At 37.8% G+C, this 12,739-nt stretch overlaps 1 protein-coding gene across 1 annotated transcript; it reads right to left on the reverse strand.

The window, feature by feature from the left end:
* Positions 1 to 441: 441 nt before the first annotated feature.
* LOC101463888 (extracellular calcium-sensing receptor-like) lies at positions 442 to 5,067 on the reverse strand. The gene is made up of 12 exons (XM_076873562.1): positions 4,906 to 5,067; positions 4,606 to 4,728; positions 4,364 to 4,516; positions 4,027 to 4,231; positions 3,604 to 3,786; positions 3,329 to 3,522; positions 3,022 to 3,152; positions 2,781 to 2,877; positions 1,893 to 2,016; positions 1,269 to 1,741; positions 1,109 to 1,189; positions 442 to 798 (listed from the first exon to the last, which is right to left on the reverse strand). The coding sequence occupies exons 1-12, from the start codon at positions 5,065 to 5,067 to the stop codon at positions 442 to 444; spliced, it is 2,283 nt and encodes a 760-aa protein (XP_076729677.1).
* Positions 5,068 to 12,739: the final 7,672 nt, after the last annotated feature.

Raw genomic sequence — 12,739 nt, forward strand, 5'->3', positions numbered from 1 at the left:
ATAGGAAAAAACACATTGTGAAAATCTTGAGAGGTGTTGTCAACAGACATCATATCTAGTCTTTTATTTTAGAGAAGTAAATGGTTTCTGTGTTTGAAAGACTTCAGTAAATTTTAAAATAGTTAAAGAAAAATGTTTGTGCAGTATCAATACCAGTTGTGAGTTCATATAACAATAACTAAATTAGAAAATTGGCCTGGTTTCAAATGTTTTTTTTTTTTTTTTAAAAAGGTTTCTCTATGGTGGCTTAACCCCCCTTTTCATTATGTCTAACATTTAAACAATGCTCCCTGAAGGACAGAGTAAATGCTGAAATCAAGGTTGGAAAGTAAAAGCTTTTAACAATAGTGTAATGCTAATATGACATTTAATTTTTTTTCACATTAAAATATGATAACTGTATAAATTGTTTACTCTCACAAACACTGAGAATATAAATGTTCATCTTTGATATTTCCCAGTCATGCCTTTCTTAATATTCCTTTCAGGGTGCAGTAAAATAATGTAACATTTGGGGACAAATATACATAGTAACAATCCAAAACTGGATGCTAAGATAGCAAATATTTCCACTGCCACAGAAAATTTCCCAGGAGAGCTGACATAAGCTGGAATAAAAGAAATCCACACAGCCCAGAAAATCAGCATGCTGAAGGAGATGAACTTTGCTTCGTTGAATGTGTCCGGTAGCTTTCGTCCAAAGAATGCCAGGAGAAGACAGACAAAGGCCAGTAGGCCAATGTAACCGAGGAGCAGATAGAACCCAGGAGGCCATGGCTCTTTACACTCCACCACAATCTAAAGATGTTAAACAAGTATAAAAACAGGGATATTTTTATGAATATTTTTTATTTGTCTCTTACCACATATATAAATATAGATACAGATATGGATAATTCCGTCTTTTTGGATGGTTCATGGCAATATCAACTAAATCAAGAAAATAAATTACAAGACTAAGGATTTCAAACAAGAATGAATACACTGAGATTTTAAATCATTATGTTTGGTTCCTCTATGTTACTGTGTGTTACTGGCTTTTGTGATGGTTGATGGCAATATGAAAACATAAATTACAGAATTCAGATTTTCAGTTCTTCATACTCACTTTTCCAGTTAAAGCTTGGTAGTTTGGGTTCCTGAATGGAAAGGGAGGTGCTCCCAACACCCAGCCAGAACAGAGACAAATCTGAGGGGAGGATAGGATGATAGAAGAATACCAGAAACACACAAACTGATCTTTAAATGACAGTGACTGTTCGTCCTACCTGAGGAGCTGTCGCACAGATGATCAGAATCCTCTGCTGGGATGTACCAAACAGCTTCCGACCCCTGGAACCAGGTACATTAGTCCGGAAAGCCAGGAGGACCACAATGGTCTTAACAAGGAGGCAGGACAAACACAGGACAAAGCTGATCCCAAATGCTGCCTGGCGGAGCCTACATGTCCACCAAGACGGCTGACCAATGAACACCAGAGAACACAGGAAACAGAGCTTGAGTGACAGGAGAAGCAAGAAACTTATTTCTGAGTTATTGGCCTTGACAATGGGTGTAAAGCGGAAACTGTGAAAGACAATGGTGATGATGGTAGTCAGTAAGAATCCCAACAGGGTGAGTGCAACCAGGATGATTCCCATGGTGTCACTGAAAGACAGGAATTCTTCTTCCCCTGCAACACATTTCACTTTTTCTTTGTCTGACCAGAAGTACTCAGGACATTTTGTGCACTCACTGGAACCTTTGGGAACAAATAAAACAGATATATGATCACGTTTTCATAATTTTTCCACTCTGCAACATTTCTGTTACTGTAATGACCTTCTTGATTGCACTACATAATGCTAAAGGAGGATATTGTTTGTTTGTGTGTTTGAACTTATATAGGCTACCAGTCTGGTTGCTGATCTCTCCATCTGCACAGGGCAAACAATCAAAGCAGCATTTGGGCTCTCCTTGGCGCGTGGCCTGCCTGCTGCCAGGGGGACATGGAGTACTACACTGAGATACAGGAACCTGAACAAGGAACACAGAAAGGTTTAATAACGGGCATTGATATGCAGTTTCTAACAAACTGACATGGTGTATCAAAGACTTTTCCCCATTTAAAGTAGAAAAAAAAAAAACAAATGAAGAAATGAGTATTGTTTTTGTTTTTTTTGTTTTGTTTTGTCTGTTTTGTCCTTAAGAGTTGACATAATGAAATATCTTGATGTATGCTCAATCATCCAGGTATGTAAATTCCAAAAAGTTGACATGGATGTAACGTTTTCAGTGGGAGAAAAGTTTTGTCACTCAGTCTCAGCTGACTGCAGGGTTCCTTACCTTGTAAACAGTACCTTTGCACAATGACTGAAACTAGCCCACTGAATGAACAACGGGCTGTGAGGTCAGTTTCTTGATCATCAATATGTGGTTGTTCACAATTGATCAACAACCACTGATCAAATAATTGTCTATCATTGATCAATGGCCATGAATACTATTCGCAGAGTTGGGGAATGGCTGCAATCACAGCATTGTAAAATGGTGAAAGATGTAAGGAAACCTGCAGTCAGGTGGGACTGAAGAAGTCAGTTGGATGAGTGATGAAACATTTCTCCCACTAAAAACACTATGTCCAGATTAACAGAACCAACTTTTTGGCATGATTGGAAATCCTAGATTGGATTGGAAACTTCATTATTTCACATAGTGGAATTATGAGATTGTTGTCCAGAGTAAAAGAAAAATAATTTAAAGGCACAAAAATAAATATTTTGAGGTTAACTCTGACGTACCTGAGATTGCTTTTTTGTCCAAACAATAGTGTTTTTCACTATCTTCAACTGCTGTCCTTGTGGAACTGAACCATCATAGCTTCCAACTTTGATAAAGCTATGATAAAAAACGGTAAATTATTTCAAAATGCATTCTAACCAAATAATACATGCAATAGAACTGCATCATGAAATAGAAATATTGCATATTTTTGGTGATTACGTTCACTGTTCAATTATATGCGGAAGTATTACATTCCACCTGATTTTATCCTTGCTGCTCTCCTGCCAGTTAACAATGTCATAAAGCGGGACTGGCTCTCCATTCGAGTCAAAGTATATTTTCTCATCAAACTGGTTAGTGAAATTCACCATTTTCAGATCTTGAAGAAACTACAAGAAAAGATCATTAGAAAATATTTTAAAAACCTACAAAAACACATGAGATCACATTAACACTGCTTCCCTGAGTGAATGTGTTAAATGCAGAGAGGAATTTCCCTACGGGGATCAATAAAGTATAAAGTATACATTATCCTCATGGTATATTTTGTTATAATTTCACTTACCTGACCATTTGCAAATGAGTTGTGCATCTCACATAATCCCTCATTTAGTCCTGTTGAGTCACACTTCAAAAATTTGTGAAGAGCATGAGCAATGGTGTACACAGCTTTATACACATTATAGGAAATTCTAACCTGAGATACATCACTATAACTGCTGTCAGTGTATCGCAAATCCTCTGAACCTGTGCACACGGGTTTTTCCTCCACTCTCCCATTAAATAAACAATCATCTCCGTTCCTGTTGTAGTGAAAACTATACATATCAGTGAAGTTATCAACAATATTTGCTTCATAGTCTTTGGGTCTTTGGCTTTCAAATTCTAGCTTGCAACCAAAATGTTCTTCCCAGAACATATTGAAAAATTCCATTCCTGGTTTGGGAGAGGGTCGGACAGTCAAAAGAAACTCTTGAAAGCCTGGGATGTTGACTCCGGGGAAAGAGAACCCCAGTGTTCCCACTAGGAGAGGGTGGAATTCAGGTGAGGCTAGCCGGCTAGAGGTAACCCAAGCTTCACTTGCTATCCACTGTATCCCAGTCACATTCCTCCTAGCAAGCTGGATAATATTATGTAATCATGAAAACAGACACAATTTATGTTGCAGTTTCTGTCTTATAATAGTTTTATAAAATCAAAAATGTGAAAAAAATGTGAGTATAAAGTTTTATTTTAAATCACATAATAAATCAACAAACATACTTACTTCTAAAAGCAGATCTAGCAGTTCCACTTCTGTAGCAAACACCACCACAACCCGAGCAGTTGAACTCTGCAGCTTGTCTGCTATTTCTTTTATCTCAGCCACTGTGGGTGATGTTGGGATAGTGCGGTGATATGCCACACACCCACCTTCTTTTCTAAATTGAATAGAGAATGCTTGTATGCCATAAAGGCTGTAGTCATCCTGAAAAAATAAATAAATAAATAAATACACACACACACACACACACACACACACACACACACATATATATATATATATATATGAAAGATTTATAAGTCATGTCATAGCACTTAAAAAAGATTTTGATCTCACCGTTGTGCCTAGTGTGCCCACCCAGAACCAACCAAAGTAAGTGACAAGATTTACAAGACCTCTAACTTGAAAGACATCACTTGGCACAGTTCTCAAGAATGATGGATACAAGCGCTTGTCAGTAAGACAGGTACAAGTGGCAAAATAACTCACCTAGATGGAAAGTGAGTTCATTTTTATCATTGAGAGAAAACACAAATCAAGTATATAACATTAAAAAACAAAGCTGTGTGGTGTATTACCAGTGGTATGTTAAAAGGTCCAAGTGTTTGAGCTATAGCTCTTGTGGGGGAAGAGGATGCAAGACCAATCACAGCAGGCACAGGAGAATAATACAGACATGTGGATGACTGGTTTGCTTTTGTCTCTTCTGTTGCATTTACTTTTATGTCATTTACAGTTTTTTTAAGACTATTCAGCATTGTGGTATTAGCTTTAATACAGCCCTTTTTTTGTGTTAGCATTCTTTCCTTTTGTGTTGTTTCACCAGTCTTTAATGCTTCCATTTCAATACCACTGTCAGTTTCTGCTGTGTTTTCTACCACACTGCTGATAGCTTTAGAGTGACCGAGTAAGGACAGAAGAGCCTGCAGGCTGTTATGGATGTGGTTACAGCTGTCCATAATCCAGTAGCCTAGTTTAACACCTGGTAACAGACTTGAATTACAGTTAATTTCCTCCACTGCAAATATCATAGCCATCATCCAACGAAAGCCCCGTTGATAAAAGCTTTAAAAAAATGAATGAATTAATTAAAAGTGGAAAAAGTATTTATTTTATCATACAGAAATCAACCTCATAGGAACATGGAAATAGTATCAAAATCAGCAGATATTAACAGTACCTTTGCACTCACCGGCTGCAAGGTGTAGTTTGGGGTTTGCTGTTGTAGCTGTACTGTGGATTAGATGCAACATGCAGTGGAAAAAAACCCCCAATGACAACATCGCCATCAGAGTGCAAGGCTAAGAGCTCGCTGCCTCCCAGCTTTACACACTGAGGTAAATTAGAACTAACGTTTCTCACTTCTCTGATCCTTAAACCAGGCTGTGTCACAGCATCTCCCTCCACACTCAGTAGTTTTCTTTCACCTACAGTCTGAGGAACATCAGCGCAAACAATACAAAGACAAGTAAAGATACAAAAAAGCAGCCAAACACAATTATCAAAAAGGGTGCAATGCATAATCCACTGTAACCCCATAAAAACTATGTGTGCTGAGAAAAATACTCCTCCAACAGAGTCTGTGACAGGCTCATGAGGTGCATTAAAAACTGCCATGTTTTTTGACATTACATCATTTCGTGTGAGTCATCACAAGATGACCCAATCACAGCAAACTGCATGCAACACAGTTCACCTGAACCTTGAGTTATTAAACTGAAACACTGTCATCCTAGGGGTAACAAAAATAAAATATGTCATACATATTAAAACAAAAACACAGGAAATTAATAAGAATGATTCCGTTTGTTCCATCCATTTCTCTGAGTTTTACAATCATCATGGTAAGATGAAGCAATTTAGAGCAATTAAAGAATAGTTTATTGGTAGTGGTAAAATGATTAAAAGAAGAAATATACATGTTTGTTGTTAAGTATTTATGCTTAAGTAGTCGGGGAGTCGGATAAGCTAGAAGCAACACAGTTTTTTGACCGTGTGTTGCCATTTTAATCTTTTCTGGAACAAAAGTACCTGGTCTTGTATGGGCAGAAATCTGTGCCATCAGAAACTGAATTTGAATAAGTTAAATTTGAATTTGAATTGCTCAGACTGAATCTGAATTGTAACTTGAATAAATGCTTTTGAAAACTGAATTTGAATTAGTCTAATTTGAAATTCAATTTATGGTTTGAAAGTGATCATTACTAAATTGAAATTGAATTTTATATTTTGAAAATGAATTAATTTGCTTTGAAACTGCATTTTATCCTTTAAAAATTCAGCTCTCGAATAATTTCAGTTTCACTTCTCACCAGTCAATTTCAGTTCCAAAATTCAGTTTTTTTGGAACTTACATCCGGTTCCGGTTCAAGCGCAGATTAATAGAACTACGTTTTACTAGCGGGAATCTACAGCGTCTTGAGCTGAATTAAGACTTCAGAAGTCATTAGTCATGTCGAATGACCAGCAGATAAACTCTCAGGATGGTAATAAATGTATTACATGTATAAGAACAAGCGTCATGTTAACAAATGATAGCCGTACAGTAACTTTTATGCTTATTCTAATTTTTGCCTCATAACTTTTGCACTGTCCACTTCCTGCTGTGACAAAACAAATTTCCCACGTGTGGGACTAATAAAGGTTATCTTATCTTATCTTATTGTAGCTGTTAGCTAAAAACGCTAATTTAGCGTAGTTTGCCCTGGATTCAGCTTTGACAAACAAATATGATCGACTGTTTCTAGCAGAATTCCAAAGTTGTCATCTTCTACCCTCTCAGAGTACCCCCTCTGTATGCTTGCAGATAAACTGGGTGTTTTGCATGTTTCCCTACTGTAGGGAAACATGCAAAACGGTGTCCAAACCTTTGTGTTTTAGCTTTATTTATGTCTTACACAGCATCCCAACTCTTTAGCTAACTTAATAACTTTAGCTAAAGTGTAATTCATTAGTGCAGCATTACTGGATCACCTCTGTTTGAAGTGATATAATATGATATACAACTATAACTGAAACAGTAAACTTTGTAAATAAGCAAACAACACTTCTCATTCTCTAAACGTTTGGCCACAGCTATAGATTACACTGTCAGCGCTTGTTCACTCTTGACAATAATTACATTTCTAAATTCTCTTTGTGCATTTACAGGTAAACAATATCTAATATTTTATCTAAATGACTGCTTTGTCTTTGAAAAGGGTGAAGAGCCTGAGGCCGGTGACAGTCCAGTTCTACTCTAAGAACATCCTTACAGTGGCTCACAGGACAAGGCCACATTACTGTCCTGCCAGAAGAGAACAGAAACTTCAGAGTCTTCATGCAGCTCAACCACACCTGTCATATTCCATATGACAGGGGTCTCAAACTCCAGTCCTCAAGGGCCAGTGTCATGCAACTTTTCCATGCCCTCGAGGACTGGAGTTTGAGACCCCTGCCGTATGGTGTTCATGCTGTTTTCTACCACACAGTTACAGCATGTCTGACTGCCTGTTCAGCATATGCAAAAATATATGATGAGTTTAAGCATGTGATGACTAAGGCCTTCCATTATGGTGTTTGTCATCACATGTCACAGACATCTGGATGATCATTTGGAATAAACAAGAAACTAAAAACTTGTTACTTCATCTTTTATCTTTATTATTATTATTATTATTATTGTTGTTGTTCTTATTTTACATTTTTCATTGTTAGGCATTAGGTTTATTTGTTGTAGTCCTTTCCAACTTCTTTCCCTCTTCCATGTTACTGTGGCAGCTTGTCAGCATCTATTTGGGTTTGGAAGTGGAACAGAAAGTAAGGAAATCCAAAGTGCCATTAAAACCAGAAGAGGTTCTTATATTTAAGAAGAAGGGATTAATTCAAAAGAAATGGCTTCAATGCCATATTTTATTTAGGAACCCTAGAGAGCACTTTGCAAAATAACACATTCTTATAATTTCACCCTCAGATGAGCCAAGCTACAACTGTCAGGGAAGGTGATGTAGGTACAGAGCATATGACAGTGGTTAAGTTAATGTCTCTTGTCTAGATGAAGGCACAAGAGGGATCAATGGCAAGGCGTAGAGATTCAGTATCTTCAGTCTTCAGTGGACACTCCATTTCTGGCACAAAACACCTGTAAAAGATGGTCGATTTAGGAGGTGACCCGACAACTTCAGCCTGTCAAACATAGTAATGGAGCAGTATGCTTTTAAAAAAAAAAAAATCTAATTAAGCATGCACTCAGTACTCTAAGAATTATTATGGTAGTTAAACAGTGATAGTTGTATATCATATTATATCACTTCAAACAGAGGTGATCCAGTAATGCTGCACTAATGAATTATACTAACTATTCACTTTAGCTAATGTTATTAAGTTAGCTAAAGAGTTGGGATGCTGTGTAAGACATAAATAAAGCTAAAACACAAAGGTTTGGACACCGTTTTGCATGTTTCCCTACTGTAGGGGTCTCTGCAAGCATACAGAGGGGGTACTCTGAGAGGGTAGAAGATGACAACTTTGGAATTCTACTAGAAACAGTCGATCATATTTGTTTGTCAAAGCTGAATCCAGGGCAAACTACGCTAAATTAGCGTTTTTAGCTAACAGCTACAATAAGCATAAAAGTTACTGTACGGCTATCATTTGTTAACATGACGCTTGTTCTTATACATGTAATACATTTATTACCAACCTGAGTGAAAGAAATCTCCGTCCCGGGTTTCTCCATGGATCGGGTTTCCTCCAAGGCGTGAGCACCGATAAGCAGAGTTCTGTATAAAATTAATTATTCAAAGTAAGCTCAGGTATGCCGTTCAGCAGGTTAGTTACAGCGCCGGGAGTAGCTTGGGAGAACAAAATGACACAGAAACTGCTTCAGGTTGCTCTTCCAAAATCAACTCAAAGGTTTATTCAGTATACAACAGTTTATATAGAGGAAAAAAAAGGTTCGTGTGTCAGCAGATTCTCAGTTCAAACCGGTACAGACCAAATAAGGAAACGTCTTCCTGCCTTCTGAGCAAAGAAGTATCCTTTGTGTAGTTTATCAGTTCAGCTACAATTTATGATCATTCCAGCAAAATACACTCCTAGACATAGAATACAGAGTTCTTTCATTAGTGAATTCTGAAACAAACCACCTGGCCTTTAACAAGCTCTTTTCTAGGAGATAAAGAAGGGAGGATGGGAGTATGGAAGTGGTCTCGTCTCTGTGGTATTTTCGACCTTGGGGTACCAGCCTGTGAGTCTTACACATCAATTCTTGGGTCACAGAGAAAGAGAAAAACAACTAGTAAATGGGCCTTATTGAGTAACAGTTTTCCTGTATAATATCACTATAAAACAATATCCTGTAAATGCTACCATGGTATCAAAATATCACAACACTGAGAGTTTATCCGCTGGTCATTCGACATGACGAATGACTTCTGAAGTCTTAATTCTGCTCAAGACACTATAGATTCCCGTCAGTAACACTTTCGGTCCGCTAGTAAAACGTAGTTCTATTAATCTGCGCTTGAACCGGAACCGGATGTAAGTTCCAAAAAACTGAATTTTGGAACTGAAATTGAATTGTAGAACTGAAACTGAATGGTGAGAAGTGAAACTGAAATTATTCGAGAGCTGAATTTTTAAAGGATAAAATGCCGTTTCAAAGCAAATGAATTCATTTTTCAAAATATAAAATTGAATTTCAATTTAGTAATGATCATTTTCAAACCATAAATTGAATTTCAAATTAGACTAATTCAAATTCAGTTTTCAAAAGCATTTATTCAAGTTACAATTCAGATTCAGTCTGAGCAATTCAAATTCAAATTTAACTTATTCAAATTCAGTTTCTGATGGCACAGATTTCTGCCCATAGTCTTGCTCGCGTTTCAAATACCTGTTTCTGGACTGACTCCTAAAGGTGGTACAGAAGAGTGAAACAGAGCCAGAGTGCCGCAATTACAATGATCATAGTGTATGAACGTGTATGTATGTATAAAATACCTTCCATAACGGGTGGGCCATCTGATCCAAACTTTGCATAAACGTGGTTACACATAAAGCATTTGTTAACATCTATAAGTTAAAAAAATATATAAATCTCAATTCATCTGATTTTCATATATATAATGTTCATTTCATCATCATCATCCGCAAATGTGACCTTATGTTCTCTGTTTGTTTTATTCACATCTCAACTACAATGCACATTGTTCATTTGTAACTTAATTTGCATCTGTGAAGTCACCCACTTTGTTAGAGTCAACCTTAAATATGGAATGAAGACTTTGAAAAAGCACTGCAGCACTGGCAAAAACTGCCTGTAGGCTGAGGTTTTGCTAGTCAATATAATGGTAGCAGTCATGGTAGCAGTCATAGTAAAGTTAAATAAAAATTTAGAAACTACATATTCACACAACAATAAACAATGCTGCCCACACATGTACGTTTATTCTATTTTCTTGGCAGCAGTGGAGTGAATCTGCAGAATCTTCGGCCAGTAACACAGGTTCCTTGGGTGGCTGTCACCAGCCTGATGGACCCTGCTTGGATTGCCCTGGTTAACACAAATAAAACTTTCATACTGAAGGATTTTTTCACTTATCATAATCTGGATTTCCTCTGTGTGACAGAAACCTGACTAGGTGACGTTGAGTTTAGCTATTTCTCAGAACTGTTACTGCCAGACCATTCATATTTTAACTCACAGAGGACTACGGGCCAAGGTGGAGGAGTGGTCGCAGTTTATAAAAATACTTTTCTCTCTCGTCAGCTCTCACCTTTCACTTTCTCCAGTTTTCAACTGAATATGTTTTAGCTTGAAGTCATCCTGAATCCTCCCCTAGTTATGCTGCAATAGACGTAGGCTGCCGGGGGATTCCCATGATGCATTGAGTTTTTCCTTTCCAGTCACCTTTCTCACTCACTATGTATTAATAGAGCTCTCTGCATTGAATCATATCTGTTATTAACCTCTGTCTCTCTTCCACAGCATGTCTTTTATCCTGTATTCCTTCTCTCACCCCAACCGGTCGCAGCAGATGGCCGCCCCTCCCTGAGCCTGGTTCTGCCGGAGGTTTCTTCCTGTTAAAAGGGAGTTTTTCGTTCCCACTGTCGCTAAAGTGCTTGCTCATAGGGGGTCATATGATTGTTGGGTTTTTCTCTGTATCTATGAAGCGCCTTGAGGTGACTTTTGTTGTGATTTGGTGCTACATAAATAAAATAAAATTGAATTGAATTGAATCGTGTCACTTCTTTAACCTATCCTTTTTGTTTACGGTTCAAAGGAGGACTCAAGCGCAGGACTCCGGGCTCGGATGCACACAAGAAAGGTTTATTTACAATTCACCAGGTGTATATACAAGAAGGTGCGGGAGGAGTGCTATGTACAGCTGAGTGGGGGAAAAGGGGTTCCAGGGAAGTCCAGGGGAACAGCACACGTTCTTCAGATAATCCATACACACGATCACATGCTCTCACTCCAACACTCGCCACTTGGGAATCACATGGGGAGAAATCCAGGGAACTCTGCAGACAGGGAGACGTGATTAAATACGATGCACCAAAAACACACTTAGCTGAACTTGCTGTAGCTTGGCTTTCACTAGCGCGTGGTCGACAACGATCCAGCGACAAACAGCAGTCACTTCAAGGCTTAAATACTGATCATCTTGATGAGACCCAGGTGTCTCATTTCCCGAAGGCGTGGGCCGAGGGCGTGAACCCACAGTGAGTTCCGCCCCGGCGAGAGAGAAGGGGGGAGAGAGAGTGTTAGAGAGAGAGAAACAGATAGAAAGTGCTGATCAGCGTGCAGCTGACACTTTTTAAAACACATCTTCATCTTGCATTCCAAATAAACTGACATGAGTGCACCTGTGATTGGGAGAAAAATCTCACTCTCAGCACAAGTTCTTAAATCCTTTCAGTGCTTCCTCTGTGCAGAAATACAGTAGCTGCCATTGTATTAAGCGTAAAAAAACTCCAGCATGCTTTATTTCACATTAAATATTGGCAAGATTAGGAGTAAATTGCATATGCCAAACGTTAGTAAATATTGCCCTCCCTATATTTTAGGTCTCAAGAAAGAAACTCCCAGAAATGTGTTTGTGAGATGGTCAGTTGCAAAAATCTCACAGTTCCTACCGCTTTTCAATGTGCTCTCTTTTTCAGTAGCCAGAGTAGTTTCTTTTCTTTTTTTTCTTTTACACCAAAACTCAGTTTGTATTGGTGCAAAACATCAGTGAATCTGTCTCTTAGTTTCCAACTTTACAATCCCTGAGGCCCTCAGAACCAGATCTAGTCTGGTCCATTGCTGACTCTATGGCTATTTCATTGCGGTGATGTTTTCTATACAGTGCGGTGTTCATATATATAATTGATATAGTTTTAGTCTTCCTGTCTCTGTTTTTAATTATTTCTCTTTTCATCATTTCCTGTTTGATTGTGATATTTGGTTTCACGTATCTTGGTTGTTGCTGTCTTTGTCTTCTCTCCTCTTTTTATGATAGTACTCAGCTCTAATTGTATATTTATATTTGCGTTATCCTTGACCCATCACTGATATTCAATAACAGCAGTGCACTGTCATTTTATTTTATGATAACCTATTTCATGTTATTTTTCATAATTTCTAGACATGTCCTTTTTTATACTTGTACTCATACTGTAAATATTTCTTTTAAAAAAGGCCTAAAAGGAAAATACTATTCAGAAACACAAAAAAGACATCTCTCA

This window comes from Maylandia zebra, linkage group LG14 (genome assembly GCF_041146795.1).
Source record: "Maylandia zebra isolate NMK-2024a linkage group LG14, Mzebra_GT3a, whole genome shotgun sequence".
Lineage (NCBI taxonomy): Eukaryota > Metazoa > Chordata > Actinopteri > Cichliformes > Cichlidae > Maylandia > Maylandia zebra.